The sequence below is a fragment of the Zosterops lateralis genome (genome assembly GCF_965231275.1).
Source record: "Zosterops lateralis genome assembly, chromosome: 4".
Lineage (NCBI taxonomy): Eukaryota > Metazoa > Chordata > Aves > Passeriformes > Zosteropidae > Zosterops > Zosterops lateralis.
Window position 1 is genome coordinate 59623710 of NC_139765.1, and position 15367 is coordinate 59639076.

The window sequence follows — 15367 nt, forward strand, 5'->3', positions numbered from 1 at the left end:
ATCAGATATAGGAGCTAACAAAGGAGGTAAAATAATTTTTGCTTCAGAAGGTCTCCAGTATTTCATGATCATCTTGGTTGCATTTTCCAATGCAGTTTGTTTGTGGTTTGGAGTACTACGATATCAGCCAGAGAGGCTAGAAATTGACACCTTTAATTAAAAACTAGAGACAGAATAAGGAGGAAGATGGACATGACTCCATTGAAATAATTTAAATAATTTTGCAGATTTTTGATGGCTGTGACACTCTCAGATCTAGGCCTCATCTAGGTTTCCTCCATCTAAAAGTGGGGGGTGGTAATAGGTATGTTCAGATCTTTTTCTTCTCATATTTTTTTCAGTTGACAGCATGTTTATCACTTGTTCCAGCTCTCCAAAAAACAACAACAACAACAACAACAACAACAACAAACAAAAAACAAAAAACAAAAAAAAACAAAAAAAAAAAAAAAAAAAAAAAAAAACACAAAAAAAAACAAAAACAAAAAACAAAAAAAAAACACCAACCAACCAAAAAACCCCCACTTTTCACTTTTTTTTTTTTTTTAACCTCAAAGGAAGTACACTTTCTCCCTCTGCTTGACTTAGAAAAATGGTGTAAACTTATCAATGAGAATTTGAGGGGAAAAATATACAAATTTTCATCAGAAAAGTAGCTAGGGCATATTTTCAGAATCAAAGATGAAAATCTGAGGAAGTTATGAGCAGCCAAAACTGATGGTTGATCAGAAAATCTTTTTGGATTTGTGATTGTTGTAATTTATTGTCATATCAGCTGTAATTTCACATACTTAAGAACAAAATTCACTTGTTACAGAGCAGCTTTAAGAACAAGCAACTCTTCTGTTGCCATTGTAAACAGAACAACCTTGATCTGATTTTATCTTTCTTTCTCCATTAGTTTATTGGAAATCCTAGCATTCAGAAGTGTGGATTAAAACTACTTGGTTCTGTAGCTGAGTGCACTGGTGCACTAGAAATTTTAACCCAGCAAGGAGCTACTGACACTGTGCTTCACACCCTACAGATGTATCCAGGTGACCAAGGTAGGGAAGGTGGCAGAATGAGAATGGCAAGGCAGGAGGGTTTGTAACAGACTTGTTGCTCTCTTTTGTGCTGGATGTGATGTAGGTTGCATGGCAAGAGAAGGCTGCAGTGCTGCACAGTCCTCAGATTCACCCACATTGTAGTTATGCCTAGCCCTATAATAGCTTGTGCAAGTAACTTTCTGGAATGTTGCTAAAATACTACTTAAATTGTGGGTTTATTCCCTTCGGAATGTCTGAATTATCAGTGTCTGAATATATTTATTTTTCTTTTAGACATACAACGTTTGGGTTTGAGTCTTCTATGCTCTTTGATTACAAGGAAGAGTTTGTGTATTGCAAGTATGCATGTCCTGGCAGCAGTTCTGGTTTCTACTCTGCGACGATTTAAAGAAGTCACTGAAATCCAGATGCATGTATGTGTCACTTCTGTCTGTGAAGATGAAAACAAAACTCACAACTGTAGAAAATTATTTTAATATACCTATATTTGAAGTATAATTCTGTATTTTACTTACTTGATTTTGATTTTATTGAAATTACTAGATTAGTATAAACCTTTGTAATTAAACTGAGACATTTATTGTAGAGATGATTTTCTTGGAGGCATATATTCAATCCAGAATGTGTAAGCATAGGTTGCTTATCTAAAACTTCTGAGATCTGCAAACTAGAACAAATTTCTCATTCATGATCCATTGTTCTGTCAATCTGCAATCATTTCATGAAGTGACCATCATTAGAGTACTGATTGTCCTTTGAGAAGTCATAGAAGATAACTTAGTTCCCAGCCTTGTGGCCAGGAATAAACTTGGTGTAGGAATGCTGTATTTAAGAAAAGATATTACTGGAATACTATCAGACTTTGGACCCACATCTGTATATGGAAGGAAAGTTCTTTGTCTGTTAATACACATTTAATCCATGTGTTAAGTTCTGTTTCCTCCGCTTCAGAAGTTTTCCCTGTTTGTTACCAGTTTCATTTTTCTATTGGGATAGAGTTTGCATGTGACATCAGCTTTCTGTGAGAGTTTCTATGTTTGTCTTTCACATGAATATGAAAATATCACAAATACAGGCTCCCTTCTTTGCTGCTGTCTTCCCCTCAGCCTTTCCACATTTAGCTTTGCAACCAATGTAGAGAGAAATAAAAATAATGTGCTAGAATTAGGAAGTTACTTTAAGTGATGTAGTTTCAGTTGGGTTTGGACAAAGAGCCCATTATTTACTGAGTTCATCCTTCTAGGTTAACTTTACTTGCAGAATCATGGGATAATTTTGTATTTCTTCTTGGTTTTTAGATACACCTGTTAATTTTTTCATTTAGTCTAATAGTTATTTTCAAATTCAGGGATTACAGAGCAACACACTGGAACAGGGGATGTATCTTTATTCCATATCCTTAGAAGGAGATCTTTTCCTCTTTACATTTTCAGGAAATCACAAGTACATTTGTCACTGCCAGGCAGGACATTGCCAGATATTATGATGCATTTTTGACTTTTCAAAATGTCCGTTAATATCTGTTTAAGTGGGTCAGCTAAACAAGCATGAAGCTACAGGTATAAAAACAGAGATAAGTGCTATTTCTGCCTTCTCTCCCAAACTTCTCCTATTTGTTAAGTATTGCATGTTTAAAAGTAAGAAAAAAAAATCAAAGCACAAATCGTGTGGTTAAAATTTGATTTTGTTTTATGACCTGTTTTGAAGTGACACTTTTTAACACTGTACTTCTTTCCATGTTCTTGTTGTGTTCTTAGGGTTTTCATGCAGTCTTGGCAATCCTTGGTTTGTCACCTTGTTTTGCAAAGCTGCTGGTAAATGAATCATTTGACACAGTCATTTTCCACCAGATGTCTATGTGTTTCACAGACCAGCGAGATCAACAGGTATCTTCTTCCTCTGACAGTTCCACAGCTGAAAAATGTTAGTGTGTTGTTTTGTCCTAACTTTTATTGTTTGTCCTCTCATTCAGTTTCAAAGCCTGTGTTGTAAATGTTTTGCTAAAATCACTGAAAATGATGATATAAAAAATACTATGCTGGAAAAAGCATGTATGGAGAACAATAGTATTATGGCTGAATGTTTACTTCTGCTGGGAGCTGATATTAATAAGAAGACAAAGACAAACTCTTTGATCTATCAGGTAATACATGGAAATATATATATAATTTTATTGCTTAAAAATCTGTGCTTTTGGGTTCCTTTCTGTTGTCATTGTAGTATTTATTTGGCAGAACTCAGAGAACAGAGAGGCTGCTCCCACTTGCCCACAAGTGCTTCTTGCTAGCTGTGACCACCTTTAAATTTAGTTCTTTTCTTTTAAGTGATATGCATAAGCACTTCTTCATTTTGGTTCAGTGTCAAAGTTTTAAATAGTGTGAGAGAACCCCACCAATACTGCCTGAAGGGAATTAGGAAGTGTTCAGTTCTGCTGGTAGAACTGTCTGGGTGATAAAGCACAGCTGAGTTTGGAACTGACCATCCATTCATAGAATGTGAGGTAGGCAAATCAGTGTTAGCAAACCACGGTGAACATATTGAAGTAACTGGAAGTATTTGTAGAAAATATTTTTAGTATTCACAATCAACCCTGGTCTGTGTAGCAATGCAGACTTGGAGACTGGGAGGAGCTGACTGAACTGTAGAAATATAAAAGTTGGAAAAGACCTTCATGATAGTGAAGTCCAAGTTTTGGCTGAACAACACCTTGTCAATTAAACCAGAGCACTAAATGCCACATCCAGTTGCTTCTTGGACACTTCCAGGGGTCTCCACCACTTAGGGTTTTAATGCTTAACCACCCTGTCAGTGAAAAAATTCTTCCTGATGTCCAATCTGAACCTACCTTGGAGTAGCTTGAGGCTACTCCTGTTGTCCTGTCACTGGTTGCCTGGGAGAAGTAGCTGATCTCTACCTAGCTACACTCTCCTTTCAGGTAGTTAAAGCCAGTAGAGCTGAGCTCACCATCATTAGGCAAGGCTTGATGAGACTAACTATTGTTTCCTGTTTATTAAATATTCAGATGATAACCCTTAAGTGTCTATTTTCCCCTAAACAGATAAATAAATAGAGTTGCAATAGAGCACATGCAGTAACCAAACTAGATAAATTACTACTCATGTCTGCCTGAAAATTGTGCGTACTTATGACAAAAATTACAATTGCAGTTCTAAAGCATTTGATACAATTGTGCAAAGCCTTCATGAAAGTGGGAATTGATACTCAGATGCCTTAAGGCAGGCATATGCTCCAAGGAGTAAGGAATTGCATAATTGAGTAAGAGGTACAATCCTTAAAATAAGTCACTCTGAATTTGAGACAAGCATCTTAATGCAGTCTGAGCTGTTTAATGCTTCATATTCTTGGTTTGTTTAAATTGCTTTTCTCTATTAGGTTTGTGAGAAAGGAAATAATCCTAAATTGGTGGAATTGTTGTTAGCCAGTGGTGCTCGAGAACAGGATGTTCGGAGTGCTTTGACCATCAGTATAAAGAGAGGAGATAGCCAAATCATCAGCTTGCTTTTGAAGAAGCTTAGCCTTGATGTCACCAACAGCAGTATATGTCTTGGAGGATTTGGTTTTGGCAGATTAGAGCCTTCCTGGCTCATTCCTTTGTTCCCAGATAAACCTACTCAAACAAGAAAACAGAGTGAGTATATATAGAAATTGCTGTACAAAATGTGTCAGTATCTTTTGATGATACTATGAATGTGTTTTAGTTGAAGACTTTCAGTTGAGATTCTCTTCATGGCATTCAACTTGCTATAGAAAGTTTGGGAAAACTTGAAAATAAATCAAGTAATTTCTGTTATTTTTTGAAGCTACTTAGATTTCTTGGAGATTATTCTATCTTTTCCATTTATTGTACATACAGATGCAGGTTCTGCACTGGCAAGGATGGTGCTCAAATTCCAGATGAAGAACATTTCAGAGGACAGATCAAGAGCCTCCTCTGATCCAAACTTGTCTGAAGATGGTGTGGATAGAAACTATGATTGGAATTTCACACCTGACCCATTAGTGGAAAGTATTTTTCCTTTGAGTGATGATATTGATAGTGAAGGTAATTGTTTTCTTTTCTTTTTTGCTTTTTGTAATCCCAATCAAATTTACTAGGGCTAGACTACAGCCATAAATCAGTTGCTTATTTGTATTGGAGATTTAACACCTCCCATGAAGAAAAAGTTTTCTATCTAAAATTTTGTTTGGGGTAACATTAGAAAATAGTTTGTGGTGAGTATGTGCTTCATCTACAAAACTAAGACCTTGAAGAATATTATTCATTTTTACATTTAGAATTAGTTTGTCGTGCATTCAGTTTTTTGTAGAGAGAAAGAGTAAGATTCTTGCAACTGAATTTAGATTTTGACTTTTTCTGTATGCTTCTGAGCTGCCTTTATAGTCTATGACAAAAAGCAAGAGCTTCAAGAGCCTAATTTGTTTCATCATAAAGTCAGGTGTCTTGTGATCTAGAAACTCCTCTGTTCCCTGGGTAGTCTAAATAAAGTTTGTACAACTAGATCTGGTATAAAGGACTATGTTAATAACAAATAAAGTAGGTGAAACAAGCCCTATCCCAAAGATAACTAATTGATCAGAAAGTGTAAATGACAGGTTTATGTTCAGCCCAACACCATTCTTTGTCACCAGGACATTTGAATGACTTTAACTTATAGAAAGGCAGCATTTCTGTCTGTAATACCAGCAACTTAATAATCAGAGTACCCTTATTTTTTAACGTATCTTTTTTGTTGTTCAAATGTTGCTCTTGTTTTAGAACAGCTGGTTACTTAAAATCATCACAGATGAAGAATTTGAATTTTGGAATAAGAGAATCCTAAGGAACTTTTTGATTCTGCTTTGTTCTTTTCCCTATATCATTCAGCACCACTTTTAGTGTCTGTAGGTCTATTTGTTCATATAGAAAACTTGTTGTTATTATTAAAAAATGCAGGAGTGATTTTAGGAGTTTTAAAAGTAGCTTTGAGAAGAGGGACATCAAATGTCTCCAGATAATTACACCAAATGTCTCCTAAATCACCAAATCCAGAGTGGCATTTGATATTTCATTCTCAATAAATGTGGGAGTGCAAATTTATCTATTGAAATACAACCCCTTCCCATTTTAAAAATTTATTTACACTGAAGTAGCAGAAAGATGTGCTATTAAACATGCACAATAATCCCAACCCACTGGAAATTTTGTATCATAAATCATCAGTGCAGGTCCTGTAATCACCTGCAGGTCCTACTTAAAGAATGTCAGGTGAGAATGGCCCCTCTGCTCTAACACACACTGACAACATTCTTGGCCTATTGCACACAGAATTGACTAGTGAGATCCTGCCAGTATTGATGCTTTTGAAATGCATTTCTTTGTATGTCAGCATCTGTATTACAGTTGAATTCTGAGCCTCATCTTTAAATACCTTTTCTTACCTATTTCTGTTCCTGTGTTCAAGGAAGTGAAGGTTCACTTTTTACAAAAAAGAAGTCCAATTCCATTGCAGTTGCTGATTTATATTGTAGGGAAATGGCATGTCAGAGAAGTTCTCCTACTTTAATGCGACATTCCTACTCTGTGGTAAGTCAGATCCGTGCTCCTTCCAGGTTTTTAAGTCCATCTACATAGCCTACTCCAAAATTGTTAATAATCAAGTGTTAGGAAAGATCATGTAACCATATGGGCTTTATCTCACTGTTGCTATTCAGTTTTTCCTTCTGTTGTGGTGTATGGATGAGTTCATGTCAGCAAAAATTGATGATCACTAAAAAGTAGACACCCTTTTGAAGTGTTCAAATTTCCAGTCTGATGTTCAAATGGAAATACAGGGATCATGGGCCCATTTACAAAGGCTTAATTTTCCCTTAGTCAAGCAGATCTTCGGTAATGATCAATGGAGAGAGATTCCCATTGAGATTCCATTGAGATTCACTAAGAAGACATAAGAGGAAAAATTGGTGGAATCCAAGTCAGATTCCTTCAGTAGGAGCTTGTCTCTTTCCACTGACTGTAAAGGGAAAGTGGAGAGACTGGCTTTCCTACAGAAAGTTATATTTTGTAATACTCTGCTCTATCCTATTACTGCACCCTAGTGAAAGTCAATCTGGGTTGCCAGAAATGCACTACTTCCATTGCACTTTAAATTTAACATTCTTTCATATTGCATGGATTCATATGTTTGATAAAGATGTGACCTATTGTTATTTTGAGTTTAAGTGTATAGTTTCTTTGTGTTCTCCCTGTAAGCTCTGATAAAAAGAAATCACAATAAGAAGAGTTTTACTGAATTTAGATTATTTCAGAACATGCATGTGTTTCTAAATGCTTTTTCTCTTGGCTTTTGCAGGGACCTGGCTCAGATTATGAACCATTAATGAAACAAAGACGAAAATTCTTGCTCTCAGATGAATCCCCCAGTAAGTGAACTATACATTTTAAGGTATATAACAGATTTTGCATTCTTTAATGCTTTCACAGGCATAGCATGCGAAGATTTGAGACAGATTATATATTTGTTTAAGGGAGGATGCATTTTGGAAATACTACAGTGAAGTACAAATAATGCATATATAGGGATTTTTATTTCTTGGGCTCCACAAATAATTTATGTAGGCAATGGAATTTCACGAGTGCTCTTATTAGCTTTCAAAAGCTCCTTCTGTTGTGCAGGGCATAAACATTCACCTCTTCTCCTTCCTGTCTTATAAATTTCTGTCTTAATAGAATTCTTCATGAATTTGGATCTTAACCAATATCCAAACAATCACTCTATTCTGCATCTTTAGATCTCAAGTTAAGTGATCATAATTTTACCTAAGCGATAAATAAAATCATGGTATTTTCACATTTTTGTTTTAATAGAAGGCATCTCAAAATTGTCATCACATCTAAGATCATCAGACAGTCTTTCTTCATTGATCTCAGAGAAAGAATATATTAAATCACTAGATCTTTCATCAAATGAGCTGGAGAACATTGATGCCATCAGCCAGAATAGCTGCTTAACTAGTCATCTGGAACACCTTGAGAAACTGGAGCTCCACCAAAATGCTCTTACAAACATTCCAGAACAACTGTGTGAAGTAATTTTGCATAATTTTATATAAGACAAGTTGAAATTTGTTAAAATAAAGTGTAGATCTCTAATAATGTAATCCATATATAGTGTAATAATGTATCCGTAGCAATATTACTTAAGAATATGGGTGTATATTTTGGCATGCCTCATACATTTACTCAACTTTCATTCAGTGGATTCATGTTCATTAGAAATAAAAGTGTTTCCATGGAATTGTTTTAAGTCATTTACTGCAGAGAACTGCTTTAAGATGTGTGATATTAAGTAGCATAATAATGGCATTGGAACAGAAAACTGCAGGCAATTAATATCTTAAATTTTATTAAATGGAGCTAATTGTTTTTGAATAATGCCCTATACTTTATTTTTTCATAGAAATATTATAGGTCACATTGGTATGATTGCTATTTTCTGCTACTTTTCCATGTGAGATAAATATAAATAAATTAATAATTAGTATAAAAATATAACTCAATTAGAAACATATAAATTCATATTTTCTTTTAAATTTTTACAAATAAATTTTCCTTTTCTTTCAGAACTTGAAATGCTTGACTTACTTGGATTTGCACAGTAACCGGTTTACTTCTTTCCCAACTTACTTACTGAAAATGAATTGTATTGCAACTCTTGATATCTCACGAAATGACATTGGGCCTTCCTTTGCTTTGGATCCATGCCTCAGATGTCCAACTCTAAAGCAACTTAACCTTTCATACAACCAGCTGGTGTGCACTCCTGAATTTCTTACAAGTGTTGCTGAAAATCTAGAACAGCTCTTGCTGGAAGGGTGAGTAGCATGAGTGAATGGACTGTAGCAAAACAAACATAATAGGAAAGAACAGATTTGTGATGCAGAATGATGACTCTTAAAGCATGCAAAGGATTGAAACACTGACATTGTCTTCCAAATGTGTAAATTGTTACAATTTTCATAGTTGGATTGTGAAGTACAAGACATGAGAATGACTTTGGACCTTGACAGAATCCAACAGCATTGCTGTTCCAGTAACAGACTAGATATGTTGTAGTTCAGTTTCTTTCTGCTACCACACTATTAATCCACAGGGCTGTGTAGTCTGACATATTGATACACAATGAAGTTTCCACTGTATTTCATATGCATAAAAGCTTCTCTGGAAGTACTAGTAATGTAATTTTAGATATTGGTATGGATATGTTTTAAATGACAAAAACAGATAAAACAACTAGCTTTTTCTTTGCCAGCACTTACTATCATATTTCTTAGTGAGGTAATTTGTACCTATGTGGAATTCTTAAGAATGCAATTGGTCATAGCTCTGTAAACTGCAGAGACTATCTCATTCATTTCCTACAATTTATGCTAAATAAGATAGTGAATTTTGTTAGTAATACTACCCTGGCAAAACAGTGTATTTTTGGGATCTTTCTCTTCCTCTTTCTGGTGTTCTTCTCCCCAGAATACATTGTGTAAAATTATATACTCATCCTGAATTGCATTCCATACAAGAATCCTTTTTAAAAAAAAATTGTTAGGTTGTCATTAATTCTGTTATTATGATATTGAAAACACATATTTTTAGTATGAAGAACCTCTCACAAATGCAACAGTTCTCTTTGTGTGGGATTGAGCTCCAGTATGTAATCAGAAAATTAAACATTGCAATAAATTTTGACACTTGGTCTCCAAATTGATTAAACTGATATTATTATCAGTCATGTTATTCCATGTTGCCATATGTACTAGTGTTTTTGCTGACTGGTCAGTTTTTACTTAGCTGGAGCTTTCTTTTTGTATTACTGGTGTAAAGATGATTTTGTCAGATCAACTCTACTTTCACCTTTTACCTAGTAGTTTCTAAATAAAAAGTGGTTTGTCTTTTTTCTTGTTATCGTAGAAACAAAATTTCACACTTATGTTCACCCCTATGTTTGAAAGACCTGAAAACTTTAAACATTAGTAAGAACAGTATTTCATCCCTTGCTGAGAATGTCTTCATGGGCTGTACAAAACTGGAGCAGTTCAATGCCAGGATGAATGTTCTTGGTAAGTATCTGTGAAAATAGGATTCACCTTCTAGAAACTGTTTTCAAAAATTCACAAAACTCCTCTGCCACCAACATTTGGAATCTTGGGAGGACAGAAAAGAGTAATACCACATGTACTTGTCCTTCTTTATACAGTTTCCTGAGCATCACCTTTCAATCACTGAAGCACAGAGTATGCTTCCAGTCACTTGATCTGACTCACCTAACTCATCTTGTTCCTATATTTGGAGTGCGTGTTGTAAAAATGATTCAGTGTACTTGAGATTGTACGCACTGTTGAGAAAGGTTCAAAGAAGAGAAAATAATTCAGATTTAGCTTGCAAATCCAGCAGTAATACAGGTTTAATACTGTACTGTAGTACATAGAAGCATCCTTGCTTGTACCAGCAATAGTGTGTCCAGCAGGACCAGGGCACTGATTCTCTCCCTGTGTTCAGCACTAGTGAGGCCACACCTCAAATTCTATGTTCAGTTTTGGGCCTCTCACTACAAGAAAGATGTTGAGATGCTGGAGTGAATCCAAAGAAGGGCAGAGGAGCTCGTGAAGGGTCTAGAGCACAAATCTGATGGGAAGCATCAGGGGGAACTTTATCAGTCTCTACAACTGCCTGAAACGAGGCTGACCTTTTAGTCTGTATAAACTCCAGTTTTAAAAATAATTTAAACCATTCTTAAAAATCATAGGATTAACCTCTTTTTCTGCTCTAGAAAAACTACCTGACTTGTCATCCAGCATAACAAGTTTGAAATTATCCCAGAACTGTTTTATTAATGTTCCAGAAGCAATTCTTCTTCTACCACAGTAAGTTACTCTTTTATTCGTTGATGTTAATGTCAAGTTCTTGATAAAGAAAATCTGATGGAAAATTGTTGTTAAGCAGAAAATTCTGCATGTTTTACTGATTTTCAGGGAATCCTCACTGGTTAAATCCAGAACTTGGTTGCTTTTAAATTGAAGACAAATTAGTCACATTTTCTTCATGATTCTGAAAAATTCTGTTCCTCTGATTTGAATCATTATTGTTGAAAATATATTCCTTGACAGCTGAAGCTGACAATTCTTGCTGAGAATACTAGAATTAATCTCATATTTCCATGGAACCAACAATAAAAATATACCAGCAATTTTTCCTTTTTGAGTTCTGCAGACTTTTGCACAAGACTCCTGAGATTAGTTTTTCACTTCCCAAATAACATGAGATACTCATTCTCAAAGAAAAACACTTCCTCTAGAAGGAGTTGTGATAAAGATGCATGTGACATTTATTTTCCTATACCTTCAAAGCATTACTTGTGTGAAAATTTGACTTCTGCTTTTTTAATAGAAATTGCTGACCTTAACAGATCACTAGAATGAGATTGTGGAGGGAGTGCTTGAAAGGGGTGATCCAATAGGTGTGGGGAGATGTGAGTGCTGATGGCACCACAGAGAGAGCAGATCCACAGAATAGGGAATTTATATTAATTAAATTAGCATGATATTGTACAATTTCAGCATGCAAACATTCACAGCAGCAGATTTAATGGATGTGTTGAAAAAAATAATGCAGTTTTTGGGTTCTATATCTTCCAGCTTAAACAAATCAAGAAGGTGTTGAATGCATTTTTTTTTGTCCAAAGGTGTCAGTTAACCAAGTAATTTCTGCACATACATGTATTTGAAAACATATCTATTTGGATTTCACTCAGAAAACCATCTCTTCTGATAGCTAATCCATTTGTTTATTAAAAATTAATACAGCTTTGGTTCCAGTAATCTGGGTTATATTTTTTCATTTGCTAACTTCTCTCTTTCATTTTCATGTTTTTAGTTTGCGATCAGTAGATTTAAGCCAAAACAAGATCGTAAGCCTGCCTGGACCGATGCACTGGAAGTCACTAAATTTAAGAGAGCTGTTATTTAATCATAATCAAATAGGTGTCTTGGACTTGAGTGAAAAGGCATGTGCATGGTCTAGGCTAGAAAAGCTACACCTCTCCCACAACAAGTTAAAAGAGGTAAAGTGTAAGATTCTACCTTAAGAAAATTTAATTGCTTTTCAGTTGAATGCAATTTTTCAATGTTCATTTGATTTTCATGTCACCTCTCATACCATTTTACACTGTATTAGTGAAATGGTATGTAAGTGCAAATAGTACTCTGTGAAGGAAAATCGCTGTATTCTATTCAGTTTTTCTTCCTGGAATGTGTCATATAATCAGTTTGTATACTGAATTACTTATAAGGTCTTTTCTCCCTTACTGTGGGTATTAGGCCTGTTTAGTTAAAAAAAATAACTACAGCAGTAAAAATAATACCTGGTTCTGTTAAATAATTAATATAGTCATGTTCCTCATTTTTTTAAACATTTAATTGTCCATTAAATGTTCTTTTATTTAGATTCCTCCTCAGATTGGCTTCCTAGAGAACTTGACTTCTCTGGATGTAAGTCATAATCCTGATTTGAGATTCTTTCCCGATGAAATGGGAAGACTGTCCAAAGTCTGGGATCTTCCTTTGGAAGGACTCCATCTTAATTTAGACTTCAAGCATGTAGGATGCAAAGCCAGAGACATTATAAGGTTTGTTGCCCCATTGTTCTTGAATATTCCTGGTTTGCTTTCTTGGGATTTGCAGTAAGCATTGAGAAAGTAACATGCTGTTTTGAAAAGACATTCTGGTTTGTCATATGAAATCCAGCATGTTGTTCTGTGGAAGGTTATGATAACAACACACACAGGTAACATAGATAAGAGTGGTTTAGACCATACTAGTATTACCTCTTGAATTTGATGCTTCTATAAACTGTGCAATAAATGGTACTTACCAATTATTTGTAATATGTTTGTTGTGTTCCCCAGTGCACTGCACAGAGCACAATTTTGGGATAATTACAAAACAAAAAAAGACATATTCTGAATTAAATTTTAGCTTTCAAATCAGAAATTAGAGTAGACAGTTAAAAGAACATAATAGCAAAGATATTGAAAATTTGAAGAAAATGGTATGGGTCTAGATTTTTCTTGGTCTTGAGTTTGTTGGTCTTTTTCTCTGTTATACACTTCTGTGAGTTTTGCAAACTTTTTCTACCAGATTTCTTCAACAACGACTGAAGAAGGCTGTGCCTTACAACAGAATGAAGCTCATGATTGTTGGAAACACTGGCAGTGGGAAAACTACCCTGCTACAACAACTAATGAAAAGTAAACGAACAGAATTGAGCTCTCCAAAAGCTACAGTAGGCATTGATGTGAAAGACTGGATCATTCAAGGGAAAGGCAAAATGAAGAAGGAGCTTATATTAAATGTGTGGGACTTTGGAGGTATTTCCTGACTTTATTTTCCTTTACTGTTGTCTTTTCTAACACTTTAATGCATTACTTATTCTTCAAGTCAGCCTGTGGTAATTCAAACTGGGGACAGTAGAATTACAAGCATACACCAGAAGTCCAATGACCAATTAAATGAATTCTGTAATTTAGCAGCTAATCCTTTAAATTTAATATAAAGCCTCAGGAATTTCTTATCACCAAATGTGGTTTGACCACTCATTTCAACTATAATACTTCAGAACAATCATTTCAGAATAGTAAGAAATTGCTTATAATCACCATAAGAATCTTTCATTCAACTCTGTTGCTCCCTTTTGTAGTCCAGGTCTCTCCAGGCTCTGCAGTATCACAGGTTTGTAAGGTCACAGAAACAAAACACTTAGGACGAGTCTTTGAACCTTGTATTTCTGGAAAACTTTCTAAGTTTGGGGGACTACAGAAGCACTTCTAAAATCCAGGGCTGTTTGAGGCTATAGAAAAGTTAAACAGAGATCTATCATCTAAATATAGTCTATCACAATGCATAAGCACAGACCAGCACCATTCAAGCTGGATGTCCAAGTTTAGTTGTAATTTTGAGTGCTTAATTATGTGAATTTTTGGTGTTGGTGAAAGTATAGGAGAAAGGAAAGGAAGAAGGTAGAAGAAGAGGAAAGAGTGAGGGAGAAATTCAGTACTGGAGTTTTAAAAGAATCACAACCTTTTAAGTTGTCTATGCAGCAACCATGTTTATCCAGTTAAATCTTAGACTTGACATAAAACCAGTGTATGTGTTTTAACATCACACTTCAATCAATGAGTTACCACAGAGTGCCTTCCTAAAATTCATAGTTATTATGAATTTATATACATTTCTGCAAACATTAATTTCATCTATGAACTTGTTGTCTGGGGACATGCGTTCTTCTGTCTTTTTGTGATCTGAAGATGTTGAGTCAAGGAAGTACTAAACAGTGGAAATCTTTGATCATTAGGACAAGAAGAGTTCTACAGTACCCATCCTCATTTCATGACCCAGAGGGCTTTATATCTTGCTGTTTATGATCTCAGCAAAGGACAAGCAGAGGTGGATGCTATGAAGCCATGGCTTTTTAACATCAAGGTGAGACATGCAGAATGGAATTCTTTCTGGGAAGCTGAAGGTGAACAGCAAATTAACCATAAATATTTATATAGGGGAAGAAGAAAAAAAATTCTTCAAAAAGTAAGGATAATAATATTAAACAAGAATTGAAACATATCATGTATTGGATATGAAAGTATTTCTAGGCATAAAAAGGCATGATCAGCACCATTTTGGACTTAAAATTGTACAAAGTGATGTGCAAAAGAATAGTTTGTATATTCTGGAAATATTTTGAATTTACTGATAAAAATAAGAAAGGAGTAGTATTAAAGAAATAATGTGTTAAATAATGTGTTTTCTTTTACACCAGTATAAATTTTGGGGAAATCACAATTAGACTAATTTAAAACTGTCTAGATACAATTTTGAAATCATGCTAGTATATGCTTAGTATCTTATTATTAATAGGAATGATTCCAGCACTGAGATAGGGAATTGACCTGAGAATCTTCCTGTGTATTTGTCCTTCTTTTAAAGTGTTTATCTCCATTTATGGATCCATTCCATGGTGAGTGAGCATTACTTGTCTTTTCTTTTGGTAGGATGCTTAGCCATGACTGGGCAATACACTCACAAAGAGAGTTTTTTACTGATCATGTTGATGAACTTGTCTTTTTCACTCTTTTCACCTTAGGCAGTGGTACAGGACACAGCCTTGCAATCAGTTTAGTATTGATGAAAATCACTTCTGATGTGTTCTCCTTTGCTGTGCAGTACTTGCTGATGTTTCACTACTGCCCTGTTCCAATGATGGCTAGAAAAGTACC

At 35.0% G+C, this 15367-nt stretch overlaps 1 protein-coding gene across 2 annotated transcripts in view; it reads left to right on the forward strand.

Annotated features, from left to right (window-relative positions):
* LRRK2 (leucine rich repeat kinase 2) overlaps positions 1-15367 on the forward strand; it is a gene marked incomplete at its 5' end in the record, with an annotated part of 62199 nt that overhangs the window by 23837 nt on the left and 22995 nt on the right. For both annotated transcript variants that reach the window (XM_083859673.1, XM_083859674.1), the window contains 16 exons: positions 902-1046; positions 1323-1462; positions 2807-2935; positions 3022-3192; positions 4443-4698; positions 4924-5112; positions 6512-6633; positions 7400-7469; positions 7915-8135; positions 8671-8921; positions 10012-10160; positions 10871-10964; positions 11974-12160; positions 12543-12724; positions 13236-13465; positions 14449-14576. In XM_083859673.1, the coding sequence (XP_083715799.1) occupies positions 902-1046; positions 1323-1462; positions 2807-2935; positions 3022-3192; positions 4443-4698; positions 4924-5112; positions 6512-6633; positions 7400-7469; positions 7915-8135; positions 8671-8921; positions 10012-10160; positions 10871-10964; positions 11974-12160; positions 12543-12724; positions 13236-13465; positions 14449-14576 (2664 nt within the window). The remainder of the gene's footprint in view (positions 1-901; positions 1047-1322; positions 1463-2806; positions 2936-3021; positions 3193-4442; positions 4699-4923; positions 5113-6511; positions 6634-7399; positions 7470-7914; positions 8136-8670; positions 8922-10011; positions 10161-10870; positions 10965-11973; positions 12161-12542; positions 12725-13235; positions 13466-14448; positions 14577-15367) is intronic.